Source organism: Brassica napus, chromosome C6 (genome assembly GCF_020379485.1).
Source record: "Brassica napus cultivar Da-Ae chromosome C6, Da-Ae, whole genome shotgun sequence".
Taxonomy (NCBI): Eukaryota; Viridiplantae; Streptophyta; class Magnoliopsida; order Brassicales; family Brassicaceae; genus Brassica; species Brassica napus.
In genome coordinates this window covers 39,235,016-39,259,513 of record NC_063449.1, presented here as the reverse complement: position 1 = coordinate 39,259,513, position 24,498 = coordinate 39,235,016, and the positions used below count along the sequence as shown (strand labels likewise).

The following is a 24,498-nucleotide window of genomic DNA, read 5'->3' as shown; positions in this document are numbered from 1 at the left end:
AAGTTTCGTACCTTTCTATCTCGAGCGTCGATCGCCACCATGAACTTGATGTCGATCGATGGTGCTGGGAAGAAAATTTTTCCGCCTAAGGTAACGTTTCATATGGTCTAACTCATCAGGTATGAGTCATCAGTCAGCACTGTTAGCTCTGTTAGACAATCCAAAAACATGTGAAAGTTAGGCAATAGATAGCCTCAAGTCATAGCAATGTAAAATAGAATAAGTGCAAGCATAAGTCCTAATAAAACCAAAAAATAAAACATAAGTAGCTAAAAGATAGAAAGATGGGGACTAGTCCTCATCACTGTCTTCATCAGTGTCATCTGATTCATCCTCTGGTCGGCGAGATGGTCCTCCAGCTGATGGTGATCTCGCGCACACACTCCCTCTACGCAGCGGCATCTCGACACTCTGGCTCAAATGGCATGAAGAGCGTCCACCACTACGAGCTGGAAGTCACCATGATCGTGCATGGGTATGTCCGGGATATGTGGGAAATCAGGACCGTCTGGCTGTGCATGGGCGGCTGCTTCTGCGGCTCCTCTGAGAATGGCACATCGGCATTCAGTTGGCTGGGTTGAGGAGGAGGAGTGGGTCCGGGTGGAGCGCAAGTCTGCTGACGTCGCCTCTAAAATATGTAGCCGTCCGCTGAGGTAACTCAAGCAGATGTGATCTGTCACCGTTCGCAAAGGTCCAGAAACGTCCCGCCTTGAGCCATTGTGTGCTCGTCAGGTGCACCGCGTCCATGAAGACCGTCTCTGACGACGGTGACTCCATCCATCCTAATCCCAAGGTGCCTGACATGGGTGTAAGCAAGCTTCCCACTGTCTCCTTCTTGGCGCCAATACCATGAAACAGCTTAGTCTTCAGCTTGACCAAGTACTCAGCAAAAACAGCCCCTAAGTTGACTGATCGGTCCTCCATTGATCCTTGCAAATCGCCAAAATCCACTGATGCGCCTCGGATCGTAGACCCGGACCAGGATGATGCGACAATGGCTGAGACAGCTGATTCTTCAACAAAGAACAAACCAGGAGGACTTAATGGCGAGTATACTGATTTAAAACCAGCTGGTGAGAAAGAGGACGAGCTGAAACAGAGTGTTCATGAACTGGAACCAGCTGAAGAGAGTGTGCATGAGATGAAACCAGCTGAAGTGAGAGTAGATGAGCTGGATGAGCTGAGTGAGTTAAGTGACACTAGCTTGGAGCTGAATGAGCTAAATGACACTGAAGATTGAGCTGGTATAGTTGCTGGACGAAATGAGCCTTTTTCAGCCCAAGGAAAAATTCATAACAATTCAATTTGGGTCGGTTTTCCACCAAATTTTACCAGGCCTTTGCTGATGGTCTCATGCCCATTTGCATCAAGAGGCATTCAACAACATACTTATTTCTGGTCAAAACTCGTAGTCTTTGTTTGTGTTTTCTAAGTTTCTAATTTTCCACAATTTCTTTATGACTTTCTTTGACCATTGCTACTATAAATATGTAAACTCTTCTATGAAAAAAATCAGTCTAAGTTTGAGTTTTTTTTCGTTTTCTTCTTTTCTCTGAGTGAGAGAGAGAGTTCTTTAGCTAGTTCATTGGTGTGAACCGGCTTGTTGATTTGGTGGCCAATTCATCTTTGTGTGTTTTTTTGTGGTTAGCCAACACACTACATTCTTTCTTAGGTGGTTAGCCTTAGATCGTGGGTATATCAAGAGTCATTCTGCATCTCTTGACGATCCTTTCATTCCATCTCAGTTCCAGAATTTTCATTTGCCTTCTCGGATCATATCCAACACCCAGCTAAAGTGATCCTTCAATTTAAGGCGTACAAATGGTATCAGAGCCACTTTGGCTAGTTTGTTTTCATTTCATCTTTTCATCTTCTCATCTCTTCACAAATTTCTTTTATTATTTCTTGTTGGATCCGGGTTGTACATTTACTCCCTTGTGATCGCATGTAATTAAAAAAAAACGTTTTTGGCTTGAATCACTTCTGAAGAGAAATCTAGGGGGAGTGGTGGAAGAGAAACCCTGCTGGCTGAAGAGAAACCCAGCCTTAGGACAGTTAAGGGGATCCATATAAAAATCTCTTCATCTTTCTTTCTCTTTTCTTGTACCCATACAAGGTTTTTTTGGGTTTTGATTGCTGATTTTTGACTGCCTATCATCCTTTGAATCAGTGAAAAGAACTCTGAGTGATCACCTAAAAATCGTGAGCTAAACACTTTGAGAGTGTGAGGATTTTTATTTGCTAACTCTTTTGTTAAGTTTTTTTCAGGATGTTTGGACTTCACAAGAAATCAAATCAGGCTTCAAAACCACAACAAGACGTTTTTTATCCTTTTAAAACCGTGTTTGAAAAAGAGCAATTGATTTTTGGAGATAAGAAACAGCTTGCTTCTAATGGGTTAGATTTTATGCAGAAACAAAGAAACTGAAGGAAGAGACAAAACAGGTTAGATGATGATGAGAAGAGTGTCAGAAATGGTGATCGTCACTTCACCAAAGCCAAGAGAAGCAATTGTGATATGCTTGATCGGAACGAGCTTCAGACTTATGTCAGTTTGGAGAAGATGTTGCATAAGGCAATTTTTTTTTCTATTCAGCAGCAATGTAAGTTTTCTTTTCTTTCAAATTCCAATTTGAAAACTAATGTGTTTTCTTTTGATAAAAGCAAAGCTGTGAAACCCACAAGCAAAGCTTATTCTACCAGGTGTTTCAAATGCCATAGGATCGGTCATTATGCTAACAAGTGTCAAAACCAGAAACTGTTGGTGACTTTGGAGAATGAGAATGTTGAAACCGACCCAGAAAACGAAGGTCTATTGCCAATTTTCGATGACTATGCACATAAGCCGATGGCAGGTAGTTCTGAATTGATTTTTCAGTTTGAAAAGAATTCTAAAAAGGTTTTGAACAAGAATGAATTTTCTGGTCCTTTGAATGCTTTTGATATTGGCGCATATGACCTTGGTCTTGGAAGCTTTGTGTCAATATAGGAAGGGTCAGATGAAGAACAAAACCATGGTCATCAAGCAAACCAAGACAGATTTTCTTCCATTCAAAAGCCGGACCAAACTCAAGGTGAGCAATGTTCTGATTATGATTCTTTTGCTTATAACCCTTTTCCTTTTAATGTTCCAGATTTGAGGACAAATCTTTTTGAAGAGGGAGGGAATGATGCGCCTCGGATCGTAGACCCGGACCAGGATGATGCGACCATGGCTGAGACAGCTGATTCTTCAACAAAGGACAAACCATGAGGGCTTAATGGCTAGTATACTGATCTAAAACCAGCTGGTAAGACAGAGGACGAGCTGAAACAGAGTGTGCATGAACTGAAACCAACTGAAGAGAGTGTGCATGAGCTGAAACCAGCTGAAGTGAGAGTAGATGAGCTGGATGAGTGATTTCACTCAAATTACCCTAAAGAGTGAATTTACTCTCTCAAATAAGAGGTTCAATTGCAGTACTTAGGGATCGAATCCACAAGGAGCTAGGGAACCTACTGAATCTAATATGATTTGTTAAGTAGGATGCTTTAAGATTTAAAATTTAAATTTGCAGTTTTGTTGAGCAAGTAATTGCTCGATTGATTGTTTGAGGTTTTGGTGCTTAAAATGAAATAGCTAGACTTAGGGTTTTTATTCAAGAAACTTGGGATAATAATCCTACAGATGCCTAATGAGTTGCATGCATGATAATGTAAAGCTCAACTACTAAATCAACAAGTTAATCAGCTCTCACATGTCTGGACTTGTATATTAACTAGATCTAATGACCCAAACAAATGTGTTCGATCAATAGCAGTGTCGATCGATGATCCTATAGGGGATAGATACACCTTTCACTCTGTCGATCGATTATCCAGTATGGATATCGATCGACGCATTTCTAATTAAGCTTTATGCATGGGTTGAATGATGCTTACGAAGCTCACTAGATCAGCTCTCGCCTTACTCTTAGCAAGAAACTTAGCTCAGTTAGAATGTTTTCAGGATGAGAATGAAGCTATCATTTTTATCTATCAATTCAAGGGCAAGTTCTAGGTAGCTAATCTAGAAACAGACATTAATGACAATCCTAATGACTATTATCACAACTCAGCAATCTATAGTTGGGGTTAATCCTTCATAACCTATTTAAACCCTAAAATCTAACAGTGGAACTACTCAGACATGGCCAAGCAATTCATGAAAATAATTAGGTAAGAAAACTTCATGAGAATAGTAAATAGATATTAATGGAGTTCCAATCACAATTATAACTTTTGATCTTCTCTCCAATCTATCAAAATCCTAAAAACCTTTTGCTAAAAGTAATAAAACTAGAAACACAAGAAAGCACACTTTGCCTCTAACATGGTGGCAAAGCTTATATAATTAGGTTAAAACCCGTCAGTGGTAATCTTGTAAATTGGTGAAGACTTGGGTTTCAAGTCGGCTGTGACCAAACGGGCTTTCTGCGTGCTTCGCTGTCGATCGATGTTCTGATGTGAACATCGATCGATATTTGTTCCTCAATATCGACCGATGGTCGAGCTCGATGGTCATCTCGGGTGCTTGCTCCAAATATCTCCAAAATGCTCCAAAATCTTCACTTATCTCCAAATCACTTCTGATCTTATAAATATAATAAATAGACTCTATAATATAATAATTAGTAGTAAAAACACCTATAAACCATGGGTGAAAATGGGTCAAATACATAGTCTATCAATGAGCTGAGTGAGTTAAGTGACACTAGCTTGGAGCTGAAAGAGCTAAGTGACACTGAAGATGGAGTTGGTTTAATTGCTGGGCGAAATGAGCCTTTTTCAGCCTAAGGAAAAATTCATAACAAATTCAATTTGGGTTGGTTTTACACCATATTCGACCAGGCCTTTGCTGATGGTCTCCTGCCCATTTGCATCAAGAAATGTCAACAAAAGGAGTCAAGTCGTGATCATCCAAGAGGCATTCAACAACACACTTATTTTCTGGTCAAAAGTCTTAGTCTTTGTTTGTGTTTTATAAGTTTCTAATTTTCCACAATTTCTTTATGTCTTTCTTTGACCATTGCTACTATAAATATGTAAACTCTTCTACGAATAAAATTAGTCTAAGTTTGAGTTTATTTTCGTTTTCTTCTTTTCTCTGAGTGAGAGAGAGAGTTCTTTAGCTAGTTCATTGGTGTGAACTGGCTTGTTGATTTGGTGGTCAGCCAATTCATCTTTGTGTGTTGTTTGGTGGTTAGCCAATGTACTACATTCTTTCTTAGGTGATTAGCCTTAGATCGTGGGTATATCAAGAGTCATTCTGCATATCTTGACGATCCTTTCATTTCATCTCAGTTCCAGAAGTGTCATTTGCCTTTTCGGATCATATCCAACACCCAGCTAAAGTGATCCTTCAATTTAGGGTGTATCATCCACCAAATCCCTCATTGACTTGAATAGCAATGTAAGTTCCTGCACCCGCACTTTGTTTGGCTCCATCTTGCACAACAGTGTGTTGGCAAGGACCTTGATGAAGTAGCATAGTGTCGGGTGACGAATGTCTGTCTGATTCGTTGTCCCTGAGTCAAAGTGTCCGGTAGCGATGAGACCCCAGAAATCTGACTGCCCAAGAAATGTTGGTACCATGTGGTAGATGTTGTCGAAGTACTTGATCTCACTCAAATTACCCTAAGAAGTGAATTACTCTCTCAAATAAGAGGTTCAATTGTAGTACTTAGGGATCGAATCCACAAGGAGCTAGGGAACCTAATAAATCTAATCAGAGTGATTAAGCTAGGTTGATTATGTTTAAATGTAAATAAGTAGGTTGTGAGCAAGGCAGTTGCTCAATTGATTTGATTGGGTTTTGACAATTAAATAAAGTAGCAAGACTTAGGGTTTCTATTCAGGTAATCAGGATTATAATACTATAGATGCTTAATAGTTGTATGCATGATATTATAGAGCTCGAACTCTTAATCACAAACCCATCGGCGTTCGCTTTCTAGGTTTGTCTGTCGACCAGATGAAGTGTCGATCGATGATTCTAGAGGAATATTGATCGATACACCTTTCGCACCATCGATAGATTATTCTATAGGAATATCGATCGACGAGCGTTAGTCAAGCTTTACGCACATGTTGAATAATGCTCACTAAGCTTCCTAGATCAGCTTTCGCCTTACTCTAGCAATCCTAGCTCAATTAGGAAGGATTCAGAGTGAGATGCAAGTAATAACTTGAGTCTACAACTCATAGGTTAAGTTCTAGCTAGCTAAACTAAAAACATGCATTAATGACAATTCTAATGTTATAAATTAGATTTATTTATTAATTGAATTTTGTTAAAATACATTCAAGTAAAAAGAAATTACTAATTAATTCAGTGAATCGAATAACATTCGGTGAACGAACATATTTTATGGCGATTATACAAAAATATTAATAATCTGAAAAACATGATCAGTTGTTTTTATATCGAGTTAAAGTACAACTCAAAAATGATCTACAACTTTTTATTTTAAAATTCTAAAACTGATGTGAAACTTTTTATATTTATAGTTATGTTATTAATTAATTTTTTTACTAATGATAATACAAATACGTTATTCTTGTATTTTAAGAATCTTATCAAAATGTAAATTTCATAAAAGAAATTGTACATGTCATAATAATGTGAGAGTTATGCTGCATTTTATATTAAATCATGTCATTATTTAAAAACAAAATTAGTTAATGACACAAATTACTTTTCAAATAATGTCTAAGAGATCATTTTTTTTCTTTTTACCTTTTTAAATATTTTTTTGGCAGAAATTTTTGTAAATGAATGTTAAAATATGGTTTTCAGAGTTATAAAATACACTTGAGGAGTGAAAGAAAAATTTCTAGATACATAAACTGTTTTATAAGCTAAATGAAATTAATTGGATGGCAACAACACTAATATTTTTTTTAAATACAAAATAACAAAGGTTGTACTCTCTGTTAAAAAAAAAAATTGCCACAAATACCACATTCATAGTATCCTATTTCATGTTTACATCAACCATTTTTACTGTCCCTTTTAGTGAAGGGTAAAAAATATTTATACCCATAGGGTTACTAATCTACATTTAGAGTTTAGAGCTGAGGGGTAGAGTAGGATTTTTGGAATGTGAAATTTTACGATTCTAATAAATATATAAATAAATACTTAAGAACTATTAAAAAATTTAAAAAAATAGTTTCGAACATAATTTTTTATTTTCAAAATTTCTTTTTGAAAAACAAAATCGAAAAAAAATCAAAAAAAAAGTTTATAAAAACATTCGAATTTGAAAAAGTATAATTCGAAAACATAAAAAAAATATTTTTTTATTTTTATATTTATTTAAATAATTATTGATTATATATATATAGAACAATGGTATAAGAGTTTTTTGTCACTTAATGAAGAAGGTATTTTTGAAAATATACATTTAATGGTGGTAAAAATGAATAATGATACCATGAAAGTGGTAAACATGAAATTCTCCCGTTAAAATATTAATAAACAACTATTTTGATATCTTTGATTTTTTTTCTTTAGTAATGTCATTAAAACAAGCTTTATTTTACTTTGACATAATTTGTTATATTAAAAATTAGAAGTGAAAGAAATTTTCATTCAAGTTCTTTTTAAAAAAAACTTATATATTTTTTTATAAAGCAAAAATTTAAATGTCAAAACTAAAAACAAAAAATTAAAAACCAAAAATATGTAAATAATCAAGACTTTAGCAAATGTATAAATGTTGTTTTGTTACTTTTTGTAAATGTTTTTTGGGCAATTCTCTTAAATAGACCATTTCAATTTTTTATCACAAAATAGATTCTAAGGAGGAAAAAAAAAAAGACAAAAATAGCAATAAATCAAGTTTTTGTTCCCAAACTAGCACTCAAGATCAAAAGTCACAAAAATAGCACTTAATGTTTTATCAAAAGTCACAAACTTAGGGTTTAGAGTTAAAGGGTGGGGTTTAGGATTTAGGGTTTAGGGTTTAGAGTTTAGGGTTTAGGGTTTATATTTTAGGGTTTAGGGTTTAGGGTTTAGGGTTTAGAGTTTAGGGTTTAGGGTTTAGGGTTTATGGTTTAGGGTTTAGAGTTTAGGGTTTAGGGTTTAGAGTTTAGGGTTTAGGGTTTAGAGTTGACAAATGAGGTTTTGGGGATAAGATTTCAAATTTTGAAAAATAAAAAAATTAAAATTTTCAAAAGATAAACTTAGAAATGTGCTATTTTGATCATTTTAGTTTTTGAGTGCTATTTTTGTGATATAAACTTAGAAATGTGCTATTTTGGAGATTTGCCCGGAGGAAAATGACCAAAATGTTTTATTTAATAGATAAAAAGACCTTAATATCCTAGATATATAAATACAAATAAATAAATAAAAAACAAACAAAAAACTAAATTTTTATAGTTTCATGTTTTCAAATTCGAACTTTTTTAAAAAAAAAATTGAATTTTTTATTGATTTTTTTTTGTAATTCGAAATACTTTTTGAAACTATTTTTCAAATTTTTATTTTCAAATTTTTAATATTTAATTTTTATTTTATACAATTTCAAACTTAAACTCAAATCCCCACCCCTTAACTCTAAATGCTAAAATTTTGATTAGTTAACGCTAAAGATATAAATATATATTTATTTTTTTAATGAAACATTTTGGACATTTTGATCTTTAAAATTTATATTTACGACAAAACTTTTTTTTTAGCGCTACCGTAGAGTATTATCATGTTTTTTTTTTTTGGACAGAACTTTTGTAAATGACAAAATATGGTTTTCAAAGTAATAAAATTACACTTGAGGAGTAGAGCTGGGAATTTGGGTCATTACCCGCGGGTCCCGCCCCGTTTGACCCGCCGCGGGGCGGGTGCGGGTCGATCGATTTACAAATTTCAGCATGCGGGTGCAGGTGCGGGTTGAGTCGATTTTTAGCGGGGCGGGTGCGGGTCAACCAAATTTGAGTCGCGGGTATCCGCCGACCCGCAAAATAAAAAAAAAATTATTTTTTTCTAAATTTTTTTAAAATAAATAAAAATAAAAATAAAAATATGTAAAAAATATATAAATTAATGAAAATTATATAATTTAAATTATAAATGTATAATTTTTATTATAAAAAGTAATTATTTATTAAATTTAATATTATATGCGGGCCCGCGGGTTACCTGCAATCTTAGCGGGGCGGGTGCGGGTTTACGATTTTTCTTTCGCGGGTTATGCGGGTCGGAATTTTGAGTTTAAAAAATAGAGTCGATCCGCGGGTTGGCGGGTCATGCGGGGCGGGTTGACCCGCGAACCCAGCCCTATTGAGGAGTAACCAATGTAGGATATTTCAACTTCATCGTTCTTTTCTATCAGACAGCGTCAAAAAAGCAACCCTACCTTCTTCCCCCTTTTCCTTGCGTCGAATCTCATGGCCGGAATCAGACTACCACCGGAAGAACCAGAGACAACTCCTCAGCAACAGGCCAGAGCGACGGCGACGGATAGCTTGGCTTCGGACGACGACCGATCTATTGCGGCGGATTCGTGGTCGATCAAGAGCGAGTACGGAAGCACTCTCGACGACGATCAGCGCCACGCCGACGCCGCCGAGGCTCTCTCCTCCGCCAACTTTCGCGTCTCTTCAGATTACAGGTATACCTTTCCTCTGCTTCATGCTGGTGTGGGAAATCGCAGAAAGCTAGGGCTAAGAATGAGAAATTAGGGTTTTTGTTAAGGAATCAATTGTACATTTTCACAGAGGGTTTGAAGGAACGGTCGAATTGATTTTCCAGATCTTAGGGTTTACTGAATCTAATGAGTATTGTTGTGGACAGTTCGGATAAGGAAGAGCCAGATGCTGATGGAGGACAGTCAATGCTCGGTCTCCAAAGCTATTGGGACGCTGCTTACTCTGGTGAGCTCTCTAATTTCCGGGAGCATGGCCATACCGGCGAAGTTTGGTAAGGAAGTATCTCTTCATTTAGATCTCTGATCCATCGTTTCTTGGTCATTAGCTAATTAATTTGTTTCGTTTTCTCTTGGTAACCTTAGGTTTGGAGATGATGTCATGGAAATTGTTACCTCTTGGACGAAAGACTTGTGCGTTGAGATTTCTCAAAAGGAGATGTCTGTTTCTGACAACGGTGAGGTGAATGATCAGGCTGACAAGTATTTGTCTAGCTGGAATGTGCTTGACCTTGGTACCGGAAATGGCTTGCTTCTTCATCAGCTTGCTAAGGAGGGGTAAGCTTCTAAACATTCTTTTCATGCTCTGTCACTTAAATGCGTAGCTATGTTATGACATCCGTGGTTTTACTTTATCTGGTTGCCATTAGGTGCGTCTGAGAAGTTAAGAAATACTTAAGAATCATGTAGGAATCAAAATAAACAAGATGTAGTCATGTCTTTGTTGGCTGGTTTGTCTGCTGCCTAGATCTTGTGTTGGCTTTCTTCTTTCACTCTTGCACCAGATCATGTTGTCATGATGACTTTTGGGGATATTAGTCTCTACGGCCGTATCATTGATAACTTTTACTTTAACACAACATTTAAGCACCAGCGCATTTTCATCAGAATGTTACATTCATACTCTACTTAGTATTACTAATCTCATAATCCTTGCATTTTTCTGGCTCAGGTTTTCTGATTTAACTGGGACTGATTATAGTGAAGGAGCGGTTGAACTCGCTCTACATCTCTCCCAACGTGATGGTTTCCCAAATATACGTTTCATGGTATCATTTTTGCTTAAGATTCATTAGCGTAAATGTTTGCAAAACCCACAAGGATTCTTCCTTCATAAACGGCTTAATGCTGTAATTAGCGCAATAGTGCAGTTTTTCTGTGTATTTATCTTCTTTCTTGTAAATGCTAAGTTGCTAACTGGCCTTAATCAAGGAATGGGATATGTTGGTTACATGTAGTTAGCATCTTGTAGTAGTACAGAACGGAAAATCTTCGCTATGACCAGGAACTAACGGTTTGCTGTCGTAGGTTGATGATATCCTTGATACAAAATTGGAAAGGCAGTTCAAGCTGGTGATGGACAAAGGAACTTTAGATGCCATTGGTTTGCATCCTGATGGTCCTGTCAAAAGGTACCTCCCTATATTGATTTCCTTTATACAGCAGTTGCTTTCTGTTACCAAGCATACTTATTTTGATCCTCGGATTCGGGTTAGTTAGTTTGTTTTGCTTAACCAATGACAGTCTCATTTGTCTATTTTCAGAGTCATGTATTGGGATTCAGTGTCCAAGCTGGTTGCTCCTGGTGGAATATTGGTAATACCTTCTTGACTCCTGAAAATTATTTAGTTGAAAGCTGCTATAATTTCCCATAGAAGCGTTATCCTTAAAGGCAATTGTCTCTATGCTTTGTTTCTGCTTCTGTTCAAAGGTTATTACGTCGTGTAACAACACAAAGGACGAACTCTTGGAAGAGGTGGAGAATTTCAACATGAGAAAATCAAATTTAACTGGAGATGTGTCTTCCGAAGCTGCAAGTGGAACTGATCATCCTCCGTTTGAGTATCTGAGCCACGTTAGGACATACCCGACGTTCATGTTTGGTGGGTCTGTTGGATCCCGTGTGGCAACTGTTGCTTTTCTAAGGAAGTGATGACAGTTTTTTCTTTTTCTTTTGGGGGAGATTTGCATAACACCGATGCCCATGCTTTTCTTTTTTAAACCTTTTCTTGTGGCAAGTCTTGTTCATGTGCTTTTGGGAGCATTTAATAACCTCTAAATTTGTTTTCAGAAACTTCTGATAGCTTATGGGTCCGTGTGTACTCCTTTCATAGGTTTCAAGTATGTGAAAGAGATAACAATCTGGATAAACTAATCCGAATTGAACCGATCCTATCAGATTAGAATTGAATTCATCATCCAAACTTTTATAAACCAAATATCCAAAGTAGACAAGCCTCCAAATTGTTTGGAATCTATATATGTGACTCTTTGAGTTTGATGTTTTAAGATTGAGACTTGTAAAGCAATAAGAGGGTAGAAGAATCATACACGTTGCAGACAAAAAAATATCACCCAATTCGTAGGTGATGCGACATCGTTTAGTTCTACAGAAAAGAGCCTCCAGAAACAGCCCCATCGGCTTCGCAGTTTATCTTTAGCGCAATCAAACTGGAGACAGAGAAAAAAAACTTAGAAACCAAACATGAGTTTGAATCTAGTATCGTCTTCATCCTCGAACCATGTTTTCCTATTCAATCCGATTCTATCAGGGAAACAAGTGAGTCTCCCAAGCCGACACCAGAGAATCCCTAAAAGAGCAAAAACCTTTTGCGTTAGGTCTTCGATGAACACGTCTGGACCCGGACCCAGACCCAGACAAACCCTGTCTAGTAACTGGGATGTGTCTAAATTCTCCGTTGATTCGGTTGCTCAGTCTCCTTCTCGGCTCCCCAGCTTCGAGGAACTCGACACCACAAACATGCTTCTCCGTCAAAGAATCGTCTTCCTTGGTTCTCAGGTTTTGGGCTTTTTCGAATTTTTGTACTTTTATCGAATTAGTGACATATAAGTATGAACTTAAACCCAGATTTGCATTAATCTTGTATAACCATAGAGATTGCCATATTCTTTAGCTCTTTGATTTTGTAAAGATTTGTATTTTGCACTGATTAGAATGATTACTGGAGCAGTGTATTGAAATTAAAGATTGTTTTCGGCTGACTAATATTATTGTTTCTTAGAAAGAGAGATGGTTTTGAAGATAAAGCTCTGTTCTTCTTCTATGGCAGACTCAAGCGTTTTCCTCTGGAATTTGATTATTTCTTCAGGTCGATGATATGACAGCAGATTTGGTGATAAGTCAGCTCTTGTTACTAGATGCTCAGGACTCTGAGAGAGACATCACGCTCTTTATCAATTCACCTGGAGGTTCTATCACTGCTGGTTTGTGTTCCCATATTCTTAATACTGTACTAGATTGCAAAGTTTTTTGAAAATAATTTGGCCTCATTTTTTTATATTTTCAGGGATGGGAATATATGATGCAATGAAACAATGCAAGGCCGAGGTATCCACTGTTTGCTTAGGACTAGCTGCATCCATGGGTGCGTTTCTCCTTGCTTCTGGTTCCAAAGGGAAACGCTACTGCATGCCTAACTCTAAAGTTATGATCCATCAGCCACTTGGTTCTGCCGGAGGCAAAGTAATAATCTCCTTTTTTCACTTTTTTCTCTCTCTCTCTCTTCTACTACTGAATGAATGTTTCGATAACACAACAAAACCTTGAATGTATGTAGGCAACGGAAATGAGCATTCGCGTTAGAGAAATGATGTACCACAAGATTAAACTTAACAAAATTTTCTCTAGAATCACCGGGAAGCCTGAATCAGAGGTATGAATGCTAGAATTTACATCCCATTTCTTTGATTTTCCTTGCAACCTAATGCTTATGTCCTTGTACAGATTGAAGGTGACACAGACCGTGATTACTTCTTGAATCCATGGGAGGCGAAAGAGTATGGTTTGGTAGACACTGTAATTGATGATGGCAAACCGGGATTAGTCGCACCAATTGGAGATGGTACTCCTCCACCTAACACCAAAGTGTGGGATTTTTGGAAAGTTGAAGGAACCAAGAACGATAATAAGGATTTGCCGACCGAGCAGTCGAGGGTACAGAATGGTTACGCCACTCCTGAATAGTGAATGTTGTTGCCCGCCTTTATTGTTTCCTTTAAATTCTTTATGTTTTAATGTGCTAGCTGCAACCATAACAAGACATTTCGTTTGTTTGTACCATTTCTCGGATAGATTTTTGGAGTTATTTGAAGACAAAAAAAATGATTAGTTGTTGTAGCACAGAAGGTGCAGCCAGGTACATTGATTAACTTCAGAGAAAGCTTGTTTGAGAGAAAATAAGTTGTTTTCTGAAAAAAAAAAAAAAAAAAAACTGAACAGTTTCAAAAGAACAGTTTGGGTATTAGCAGAATCCATATAAACCAAACTGATGACTGTAATTGTTTATCATAAAATGGAATTAGTTTAATAAAAAGAAATGTTAAGATGAATGGAATATGAAGAAAATTGAAATACATTTCATTTTTTATGATAAAATTTGTAATGGAATGATTTTCTTTGAATTATTATTTTTCTTTGTGAAATTGATGGAATGAGCATTTTATTGCATTCGTTATAAATGGTAAAACAATTTACGGAATGTTTGACCCAAAACAGTGTATGGAATGAATGGAATAGAACATTTCACATTATTTCATTCCAAAAATTGAAATTGAAAATTCAATTACAGCCAAAATATTTGAAGCACCGTAGAATTCAAATATGGTTATGGTTGCAATAAACCAGTTATATCAGTCAACCAGATATATCGATAAACCAATCGATTAACATATAATAATATAGCTATTTGTATACTACAAATTTTTTTATTTTTTTTATTTTATTGTTAAATTTACTATTAAAACAAAATTTCTTGGTTCTGTTAATTTTAAATAAAATATTTTATTGATACACCTATTTTATAGATTTTATTCATTTAGTACTATAAATGACAATAATCTATTTTTGTTTGTTGCTCGAAAATCTATTTTTGTTTTGTAGAGAAAAATTTTAGTGATTTTTTTTTTAATTTTTATGTCATATAAAACCCGTTAAGTGATTTTTGATTATGATTTTCCGATCTAACGATTAGTTATGACTTATATAGAAAATAAATAGTGTTGTATTTGCGTCATTTTAATAAGGGTATTAGCATGAATATTTAAGATTTGCGGAATATACTTAAGATATCACTTAAAAATTCCGTCTAAAGTGAGTTAAATAATCTAAATCCGCCATTAAATTAAGCAAACCTATGTGTTTTACAAGTCTTAAGTAAATCCGCACACTCTGATTCAAAGATGACTTTTTACTTCTTTTATCAATAATATAGCTTTTACATTTATAGTTCGATTAAAAATATTAGACCATTTCCACTAAAACTCTATATTAGTGTGATTTTGACACAAAAACTTTTTCTAATCCAACGCTAAAAATAATATCATTTTAGTTCAATACTATAATTTCACATCAAATTTAGGGTGATACTATTTACCACACTAAAACACTATTCACTCCACTAAAATACTATTCACTTATTTTATCAATAAAATAGACAATTAAAAAAATGACAAAAACATAAATACATATAATATTATAAAACAGTTTTTAGTGTGAAATTTGGTATTGTGGTCGGAGAAGAACTTTTTTAGTGCTGAAATTGTGTGGTTTTGATACTAAAATAGTGTTATAGATTGCTGATGCCCGCTTTTTGTAAGTGGATATCACAATTGTTTGAATTTGTCGCCCTATTTCTCTCTCGGGCCCGACAATCGAGGAGCCGACAGTTATCATCTCTCTCGACGCCGGCGAGGCCTCTGGCCGCTGGCGTCGGGTCCTCTGCTCTGCCTCCTGTTACTCATCGTCTTTAGCTTGCTTACCACCGTGTTCTACTCGTTTCCGCCACTCGTGTCTTCGTTTCCGCCACTCGTGTCTTCGTTTCGGAGTTTGGGACACCGGATCCGTAACCTTCTAGGGGTTTCCCCACTTCTCCATCATGCAGGTCAGCTTCAGTCACCCCCAAACCTCTAGATCTAAGCCTCTTCGATAGTGTCGTCCGCCATATCCGCCGTCTCTACCACATCTAGTGCTCGGTCGCAGTACTCTATACCCTTGTGTATGTGGAGTTCAACTGTTTTCCAAGGTTTTGGTACCGATATCGTGCTACCTGAGAAGGACGTGCCCCCCACGAACCTCTCCCACCAGATCCAGCTCGACAAACGCAAGTGTTGACGGTCCTCTCCGGGATTCCGAGGAGATCCACTGTACCGCTCTTCCGCTCTGTCTGTTTGTAAGACCCATCCCCTCCGGTGGCCCAAGCTCGCCGATCGCTGAAGCGGACCGTCCCTTAGACGGCTGTGTATCCATCGCCGCCGGAGTTCCCATCTCTATCGCATGTATCCTCTACTTTCCGTCACACAGTCGATCGTCTTGGGTTGGGCCAAGGGTGATTTCTTATTGGGTCTGGACTGCTGAGTTCTATAATTGTAGCCCACAAACCAGCTACACAAAACCAGGAAATACGGTACTGCTCTTGAAGGTCCTGATTGTGCTAATTTATTTGAAAAATGTGGTTTTGATATTGGCTTGGTTGATAAAAATTTCCAGTGGATTCACCAGAACCTTAAATTTGCGTATAATTGCATATTATCTTATTAAGAAGAGTTTATCGGTGGATTCACCGAGACAGATTCCATTTCACTCTTCCTCGTCTTTTGAAGAGAGGACTTTTACACCATACTTTCTTTCCATGGAAGAAGATGATTTCTTGGCTTCACTGCCGAGCATTGGCTTCAGCTTTACCACCGGTTTGTTATTTTGCGTAGCGGTCTGTACGGGGCCAGAAGATGCAACCGAGATTAACATGTGTTGTCTCGCAGGTGAGAGTTGGCCCTCAACGTCATATCATTTTACTAAGTTTAAGCTGTCCGACTGTGTTGGATATGCCCCATCGACGCATCCAAGCCTTGTCTTGAATTCGCTGTCATCTTCCTTTGAAGACCTATCTTTCTTAATTTGGATTGTTATCGTAGCTTATGCTTTTTATCAAAGAGGATGGATAATTCCCTCTTGTATTTGTAATCAAGAAAGTTAATGAATGAAAGTAAGTCTGTGTTCAAAAAAAAAAAGATTGCTGATGCCCTTATAATTTAGATCATTTAAAAAAAATCTTCTACATTTTTTCCACTAAAATTTCATTACTTCTATCAAAATTACAAAATTAAAGTCATAAAGAATAATGGAGCGTAAATTATTACACAAACAGATACATGCATGACTCATATGCTAGAAAAAGGTATTAAAATCTTCTCCATGTTGACGAATCTTCAGCTTCTAAATGAGACCGAACTATGACAGAGAGATCATTGGAATGTGGACTCAACCAAAACTGGGAAGAAATCCAAATTACTAGTATAAAACCCTATCTAATAGCGCCTAGGCCTAATCATCCCATCAGCAGTCAGTAACAAGATCTGCCCCCACTTTTGAGAATGCCTCCTCCCCTGAGAAACCCCGACCACCGTTCCCCGAAGAGGCCACGGTTCCCTCTTCCTCCTCCCGTCCCTGAAGAGGAGGAAGAAGAAGAAGACGAGTTCAGCGACGTTAGTGCCGATGACGAGGAGGATTGCAGCGACGAAAGCGCCGATGACGAAGAAGATGACGTCGAAGTAGTCGCTGTCGTTACGGTAGCGGAGGCTCAATCAAGAAGATCCGTTGGCAGCAGCAGCAGCAACCCTAGCTCCCCCGTTAAGCTGAACAGCTCTGAGATTCTCGATTGTCCCACTTGCTTAGAGCCACTCAGGGGACCCATCTATCAGGTTTACTCTTTAATTGTCTTTATCTTTAATTACATTTATCTTTAATTACCTTTGTCTTTAATTCTTTTATCTTTAATTACTTTGGTGTTTATTGGTTTGCAGTGTGTGAATGGGCATATAACTTGTTCTCCGTGCCTCCCCAGAGTCTATAAGCAATGCCCTGTCTGTAGGATACCCATCGGGAACATCAGATGCAGAGCCATGGAGATGGTCATTGAATCATCTGCTGTCCCCTGTCGTTACGCCATCTACGGGTGTAAAGAAACCACGTTGTATGGGGACCAAGCACATGAGAAGGTGTGTCCGTACATCCGTTGCCAGTGCCCCGTAACGAACTGCAGCTACACCGGCGCCTACAAGGAGGTCGAAGCCCACGCTCGTCTTCAGCACTCTTGGGACGTGGAACACCTCATCCCGTTCGTGTTCAACACCCCTCAGATATTTAGCATCAACCTGGCTAGGACCAGTAGGGCAGTTTTTCAGGAAGAGAAGGAGGGTGATATGATTGTGGTCCAGACTTTCAAAAGGACGAACGGTGGTGTTTGTGTGACCGTGAGCCATATCGCGCCTTTGTCTCTTGGATTACGCAACCTCTCGTGCAGTCTTGCTAAGCTCAATGCGTATACCACACTGAGGCTTGGGGTGATGGTGAAGAAAATCCAGAAACTGAGAGAGCAGGAAGAGCCCAGGGAGGACTTCCTGTTTATTCCGGATTATATGTTGAGTGATAATCACTTGAAGATGCAGATTTGCGTAGGAAGTGAATTTAAGTATGTTCATATCTGAGGAAGAAGTGATGATGATTGCTCATCTTGAAGATGCAGATTTGCTGGCATGTGATTGTCTGTAGTCAGCTGCAGTGTTTTGCGCAACTCTTTTGACCTTAGTGTTTTATTGCTTATGATTGTAGTGTTATGCAGTGCCGTTTTAATGTTATACATGGCCCTAAGCCAATTTTAAAATTATGTCTTTTATATAAAATTTATCTAATATTATAAACCAATTAAAATGCAAAAATAATTTGAAACTTCATAAAAGTACTCTAAAAAGAAAGATGAATGAAATGGTATTTATTTATTTTTTAAAAAACTTAAAATTTCATTAACAATAGAATACAATCAACTGTTTATAAGAAATGGTAAATTTAAAACAATCAAATATAATTTTCTTACATTTTTCCTATAAAACCGTTCAAAAAATTCCCTATAATCAAATATTTTAATCAGTGTTTTGATAATATTATTGTTTCAAAAAATTAAGTATTTCAATAGGATTTCTAACTTCTTATGGTATCAGAAAATCTTTAGTTCTATAAAAAAATCATCACCAATTATTAATAAATATTCTTCTAACTATAAAACTATCAATTTTATTTATCTTATAATATACATTAATAAAAAACAAACTAAAAATGTGTCGTTAAACTAGATGCACTAATGGCCTAATCAATGGTTTGGGTGCAGTGGCGGAGCCACATTGTATGAGAGGGGGGCATTTGCCCCCAACAACTTTTTAAAATTCCATGTAAATTACTGAATAAATTTAATATGTCCCCATTGTTTTGATCAAATATAGGTTTGATCCATTGACTAATTTTACTCGTGCCCCCAACAAAAAAATTATCTGCCTCCGCCCCTGTTTGGGTGGCTTGCCCTCTGGATCAGCCTTGATGTTAATGACCATTTGTATTGTTGGTTTAGATGTACTGGGTTGGAGTTGGGGGTAACAGAGCAAAACAGTGTTCCATGCAGAAGCGCCAAACATTGTTGCGCCGAGAAGCAGGGATGTTAAATCACGAGTTTGAGCCTCTTTTAGACCTGGAATTTGTATATAAATGGGTTAAACTAGGGTTAGCCCAACTTTTAATGTGTTCTCTTCTGATATTCTGTTAATGTTTTCTAAAATAAGAAAGTTATATAAATTTATGTTTAAGTTGATAATTTAATTTGCTTAGATAATATAACTTGCAAGTGAAAATCTGTTAACGTCAGAATCACACTTAACAGAAAATATGTTGCAAGGAAAGAACAGATTCATAACCAATCTTATAAAAACCTGAGTCAGAATCAGAATCATACTTACATCCTGTATTCAGTTAAGATAAAAGAAACTAGATGCAAGGATCGCACACTAAATACTCCCTCCGTTCGTTAATGATAGAATTTTTAGAAAAAAGTTTGTTTCAGAAAGATGTATTTTTTGTGTTTTCTATAAAAAATTGTAAACTTCAAGAAAATTAATTGACTTTATTGAATTATTATTGGTTAAAAGTTATTGAAAATTGAAAATTACAAAAAATGATATATTTATTATGGTAATTTAATGTGTTTTCTTAATATGTGTGAAAATACTAAAAATCTATCTGTGTGGAACGGAGGGAGGATATGATAATCAATAAATATTACGGATATGATAATCAATAAATATTACATATTCCATAGTGACGTCATATTCTTGAAACGAGAGAGGTCCTCCAACATTAAACAAAGATCCAATGTGCACATTACAGATTTTTCAAAAGTGCAAGGATCCAGCTTATCATAAGCTACCTCAAGCAACTGCAAACTTGAACCCCAACTGATGTACGCCATTTAGAAGTAGGGCGTCTCTTAGTACCGGTTGATTTGTTGAGGTTGTCTGGCTCGTGGAGCTCGTCTAGCTTGCTGAGCTCCAATTTGTGTTGATTGGGTAGGTTGAGTGACACTAAGAGCTTGTTCTTGACTTTCAATGTCTCTGCTATTCTCCACTTCCATATACTCATTTTCTGCATCAAGTGTTGCAAAATGTGAAAACACAATTTTGTAGTTTTGGCGGAAAAACATAATGTTATGATTTTGGTGGAAAATCGTAATTTTGTGGAGATTTTGGCGAAAAAAATCGATTTTACGATTTTGACGGAAAAACATGATTTGTGCTTTTGGCAAAAAAATTACGATTTTGGTAGAAAATATGATTTTGCGATTTTGACAAAAAACTTTATTTTGTAATTTTTGCAGGAAATCATGATTTTCCAGTTTTAGAGAAAAATTTGAAGATATTGTTTTGGCAAGAAAACAACTTGTTTTACTGTTTCGACAAGAAAAAATTTGATTTACGATTTTTACAGAAAATATGATTACATTTGGTTTATTAAAACAACTAAACATAATGTGTATATATATATATATATGTGTGAAAAAATTAGGTTAGATTTGGTTTACTAAAATGGATTTAGATACACGAGGAGAAAAATGAATTTGGTTTAGTAAAAATGATTTATAAATTTGGTTTGGTTATTTTTGTTTATATATTTGATTTTGTTTATATTAGTTATAAATATTCATTGGAATTGTTATGGTAATTCATTATCTATTTGAATTCCCAATCCACGAAATTCATTTATTTTATTTGTTAATCCATATGTATCCAATATGGATTGTATTTAACTAATGCATTAACTTTTATCCATTTTGACATTCATTTCTTTAATCATTTTTAAAAATTAGCTGCTATAGGTTTATGTTTGTGCAATTTTTTTTCTCAACTGTGCAATTATATTTTATGAATTATTTATATGAGATTAATAAATGCCCTTAATTTTTTTTTCCTTACCGAGGCACGTCCCTGCTTGTCGACACAAATGTGTGTTAGCCTTTTGTTTTGCGTGGATGATACAGATAAATGTAAGAATTCAAACATCAGCCATGTATTTGTTAAGTTGTAGGATATGGAGAATACAAACGCAACAAGACAACAATAAGAGAGAAAAACAAGAGACAATTTTGGATATAAAAAAAATAAGGACAAGAGACAACACACCATGAGATGAAAGAAGGAGAACTGCAACAATGACAACACATCGGGGTGGTTGTTCGGATTCAGGTCGGGTATTTCAGATTTTCGGGTATTTCGGTATAAAAGTATAGAACTCGTTCGGATATTTCTGTACTTCGGGTCGGGTTCGAGTATTTTTAGTTCGGGTTCGAGTATTTTTAGTTCGGGTTCGGTTATTTCGGATCGGGTTCGGATATTTGAATTTTGAAAAAAAAAAATTAAATTTTTCATTTCTCAAATTTCTTGTATTTAAAAATATAATTTTCACTTAACTAATTTTTTTTTATTTTTAATAGATTGAATGGTTAATAGATTTGGACATAACATTTTGAAACTAAAAAAGACATTAATTTGGTTATTGTTTTTAAATTTTGCATGTAACTTTTTGTTAATTCTTGAAATAAAAAGTTTGACATGCATTTTAAGTGAGTAGCAAATCATTTTCTCCGTAATTCTATGTATATCATATGAACTTAAAGTACGTGTAGTATCAATATAAATATTTTATATAAAATGAGATATGTAAACTAGAAATATATGGTTAAATATACATATGTTCGGTTATCTTCGGATATACATTCGGGTTCGGATATCCAATCTCTCCTAATTCAATATCCGTTCGGATATTTTGCTACTTCGGTTCGGATTTCGATTCGGATTTTTTGGATCGGGTTCGGGTGCGGCTTCGGATATCGGGTAAAGTGCCCACCCTAACAACACAAATTAATATTGAAATAATATTAAAAGATAATATATTTGGATCATCAGTTCTTGCGAAGCACGATGAGGTACTGCATTCCGGGTTTGGCATTCTGGATTTTAGAAAACTCTTTCCGTGCCTTGACCTCGACGAGTTCAAAGACTTTTGTCATTGTGTCCTCTCCAAAATATGCCGATAGAAAAGCTCCAAAGGAAGCTCTAAAGGAGACGGCCAAGATCTTGGGGTCTGAGGGTAACTCCTCGTTTGGGTGAATGATATCCTCAAAAGCCTCGATTGTGAACTTCCCATTCTCCTTTATGATTTGCCTCAACTCACCTTCTTCGGCGACGTAGAGTGGTGTGCTAAAAGAGTCAACCTTGTCTTGCTCGATGACGCCCTGTTTTTAATCATATATAAAGGTCGTGTGATTATGGTAATGTCTTGGAGATAATTAAGTGAGACTTAATTAGTTTAAGATGAAAACAATAAACGTACCTGTTGAGCAAGATCGTTAAGAGAAGCTCCGATGAAATCCATCATAATTCCTTTAGCGGTCTCGGATATTTTAACCCCGTCTCTTAAACCCGATCCTAAGATCAACATCAATCCCCCGGGGACGAGCTCCTCAGCCCTAGCGTCTAATAGATTTTTGGTGTCGGCCGAGTACTGATCGAGATATGCTTTCTTGACTGCTTCATTAAATCCAGTGCAATGCACGTCTCTGTTCCAAAGAGGAGAGTCACGGTCGGTGATCCCTTTGGGGTTTTTTGAGGTGAAATGGAAAGCATAACTGATGACTCCTATGTGGAAACTATGCTTAGGGAGAACGCGGCCAAAGAAGGAGCCCGGAACACCAGCGCTATAGCAGCGTCTGCCAGGTGGAAGTGCCTGGAAGAGAGTGTTGAAATCGTTGGTTGAAAAGTCGTTGAAGAGAACTTGGAACTCTATGTTCTCCGCCGGGTTTTGTCCAGTTTCCTTGCGGTATTTGTCTTCAACTGCATCTATTATGTTTTGGACTGCCACAAAAGTGTTAGGTCCACTCGCACAACCAAAATCCGCAACGCAGAAGCGATCAGAAATCAAGTCGAGGCTGAGTTTGGCTGAGATAGCCTCGTTCATCTTCTCTTTTGCGGTTTCCCACAAAGCTCTCTGTGAAATCATATTAACGAAGAGATTGTTAATTCATACATACATAACTGACTTCCTAATTTTAAAAAATCATATATACCTGATACGAGGAATGTTGGCTGTAACTCTCAGGACCATCTCCTCCAACCATGATCCATTGTGGAGTAGTTGCCATGGCCGATATCTCTTTTTCTCTCGCTTTTCTTACTTGTTATTTGATGAGAACTCTGATAAACTATGGACGGTCTACACGCATATTTATACTGTATTCTTTGTGCCTTTTCTCCTTGCCGTTTGTTTTTTACTTTTATTTTACTTTGCCTAAACATAGAGAGCATAGTGGAATTTAATTTGATACAATAATCCCCTATGTATTAATTGAGAAACATTACGACTTATTTTTGTAGACACGTGTCATCACTAGGATGATTCTTAGAATTATTAGAGAAATATGTTGGTTCATTTTATTATATAATAAGTTTTTTTATTAAATTATCCATAAATTCATTATTAATGTTCTTTCTTATTTTCTTAATTAAAAGTTACGGAATTGTCTAATGTGATTAAAATATATATGATAATTAATGATTTTGAATAATAAAGATTTGATAAAATTAGTGTATCTTTTATCATATTTTTTTTTAATTTTAAACTTTAAATAAATTAAACAACGACATTAACCATATAATAAAATTTAGATTTTTCTGTATATGTTATATTTTGAATTTTTAAAGATGACTATAAATTACAAATGACTATAAATTACAAAAATTGTTAAAATTCTGACACTCAAATTTTGTGATCCTTGGTTTAAATTTTTTGTTATGACAAAATAAAAATGATTACAAATTCATATAAGTAAAAAGTCTAATTTAATTAATTTTTAAGATTAAAAGATATATATATATATATTTAAGTTAAACTATATACCATATAAAATGCTTAAATATTTTAATTTTGAAATTTACTTGAACAATATTTTTGATAAAAGCTTTGTTATGAGTAATTACTAAAATTATTAATCCCACAATGAAAATTTTGTTATCAGTAATTTATTTTTTTTTGCTCTAAAAGATACAAATGATAAAAAAATCATTTGAGTAGAAAGTATAATTTAATAGACATGAATATTAAAATATACTATGTATGTTAATATTATTTAAATTTAATTATATATCCTATCAAATAGAAAAAAAATTATTGTTTGGATTAATAGAATTGATTTATATGTTCACACCAATTTAATTATATATGTAATGTTACGTATTTTAAATTATTAATATATATTTATTATTTCATTATATGTAAAAATATATAATACATAAAATAACTTATATATATATATATATATTGTTCATCTTGCGTATGGCGCAGGTCTTAATCTAGTGTATGTATATAAAAACTAGGTAATAGCCTGCTTTTGGGCGGAGTGAAATATGCTATGAAATCTTTATTAAATAAATAAGTTCTTAA

The 24,498-nt window shown here is 35.7% G+C and overlaps 4 protein-coding genes across 4 annotated transcripts; 3 read left to right on the top strand and 1 right to left on the bottom strand.

Moving 5' to 3' along the window:
- The first annotated feature begins 9,333 nt into the window (after positions 1 to 9,333).
- On the top strand, positions 9,334 to 11,756 carry LOC106348576 (EEF1A lysine methyltransferase 2). Its single transcript, XM_013788338.3, has 7 exons — positions 9,334 to 9,635; positions 9,818 to 9,943; positions 10,035 to 10,226; positions 10,621 to 10,717; positions 10,977 to 11,080; positions 11,213 to 11,264; positions 11,380 to 11,756. The coding sequence occupies exons 1-7, from the start codon at positions 9,412 to 9,414 to the stop codon at positions 11,599 to 11,601; spliced, it is 1,017 nt and encodes a 338-aa protein (XP_013643792.1). The 5' UTR covers positions 9,334 to 9,411; the 3' UTR covers positions 11,602 to 11,756.
- A 110-nt stretch (positions 11,757 to 11,866) lies between these two features.
- LOC106348577 (ATP-dependent Clp protease proteolytic subunit 3, chloroplastic) lies at positions 11,867 to 13,806 on the top strand. Its single transcript, XM_013788340.3, has 5 exons — positions 11,867 to 12,468; positions 12,779 to 12,893; positions 12,977 to 13,152; positions 13,247 to 13,342; positions 13,414 to 13,806. The coding sequence occupies exons 1-5, from the start codon at positions 12,154 to 12,156 to the stop codon at positions 13,651 to 13,653; spliced, it is 942 nt and encodes a 313-aa protein (XP_013643794.2). The 5' UTR covers positions 11,867 to 12,153; the 3' UTR covers positions 13,654 to 13,806.
- Positions 13,807 to 13,991: 185 nt separating this feature from the next.
- Positions 13,992 to 18,737, top strand: LOC106352126 (E3 ubiquitin-protein ligase SINA-like 5). Its single transcript, XM_013791804.3, has 2 exons — positions 13,992 to 17,384; positions 17,487 to 18,737. Exons 1-2 carry the CDS (start codon positions 17,058 to 17,060, stop codon positions 18,168 to 18,170), a joined length of 1,011 nt encoding a protein of 336 aa, XP_013647258.1. The 5' UTR covers positions 13,992 to 17,057; the 3' UTR covers positions 18,171 to 18,737.
- A 2,967-nt stretch (positions 18,738 to 21,704) lies between these two features.
- Positions 21,705 to 23,304, bottom strand: LOC106352125 (paraxanthine methyltransferase 1). The gene is made up of 3 exons (XM_013791802.3): positions 23,126 to 23,304; positions 22,393 to 23,046; positions 21,705 to 22,294 (listed from the first exon to the last, which is right to left on the bottom strand). The coding sequence occupies exons 1-3, from the start codon at positions 23,198 to 23,200 to the stop codon at positions 21,962 to 21,964; spliced, it is 1,062 nt and encodes a 353-aa protein (XP_013647256.1). The 5' UTR covers positions 23,201 to 23,304; the 3' UTR covers positions 21,705 to 21,961.
- Positions 23,305 to 24,498: the final 1,194 nt, after the last annotated feature.

Excerpts from the sequence above, each read along its gene's own strand:
- LOC106352125 (XM_013791802.3), bottom strand. The coding sequence starts at position 23,200 with ATGGCAACTACTCCACAATGGATCATGGTTGGAGGAGATGGTCCTGAG. Across the intron at positions 23,047-23,125 it reads GCCAACATTCCTCGTATCAG|AGAGCTTTGTGGGAAACCGC; the intron begins GTATATATGATT and ends ATGATTTCACAG. Across the intron at positions 22,295-22,392 it reads TTAACGATCTTGCTCAACAG|GGCGTCATCGAGCAAGACAA; the intron begins GTACGTTTATTG and ends GATTAAAAACAG.
- LOC106348576 (XM_013788338.3), top strand. The coding sequence starts at position 9,412 with ATGGCCGGAATCAGACTACCACCGGAAGAACCAGAGACAACTCCTCAG. Across the intron at positions 9,636-9,817 it reads CGCGTCTCTTCAGATTACAG|TTCGGATAAGGAAGAGCCAG; the intron begins GTATACCTTTCC and ends TGTTGTGGACAG. Across the intron at positions 11,265-11,379 it reads TTGCTCCTGGTGGAATATTG|GTTATTACGTCGTGTAACAA; the intron begins GTAATACCTTCT and ends TTCTGTTCAAAG.
- LOC106348577 (XM_013788340.3), top strand. The coding sequence starts at position 12,154 with ATGAGTTTGAATCTAGTATCGTCTTCATCCTCGAACCATGTTTTCCTA. Across the intron at positions 12,469-12,778 it reads TCGTCTTCCTTGGTTCTCAG|GTCGATGATATGACAGCAGA; the intron begins GTTTTGGGCTTT and ends TTATTTCTTCAG. Across the intron at positions 13,153-13,246 it reads TTGGTTCTGCCGGAGGCAAA|GCAACGGAAATGAGCATTCG; the intron begins GTAATAATCTCC and ends GAATGTATGTAG.
- LOC106352126 (XM_013791804.3), top strand. The coding sequence starts at position 17,058 with ATGCCTCCTCCCCTGAGAAACCCCGACCACCGTTCCCCGAAGAGGCCA. Across the intron at positions 17,385-17,486 it reads TCAGGGGACCCATCTATCAG|TGTGTGAATGGGCATATAAC; the intron begins GTTTACTCTTTA and ends ATTGGTTTGCAG.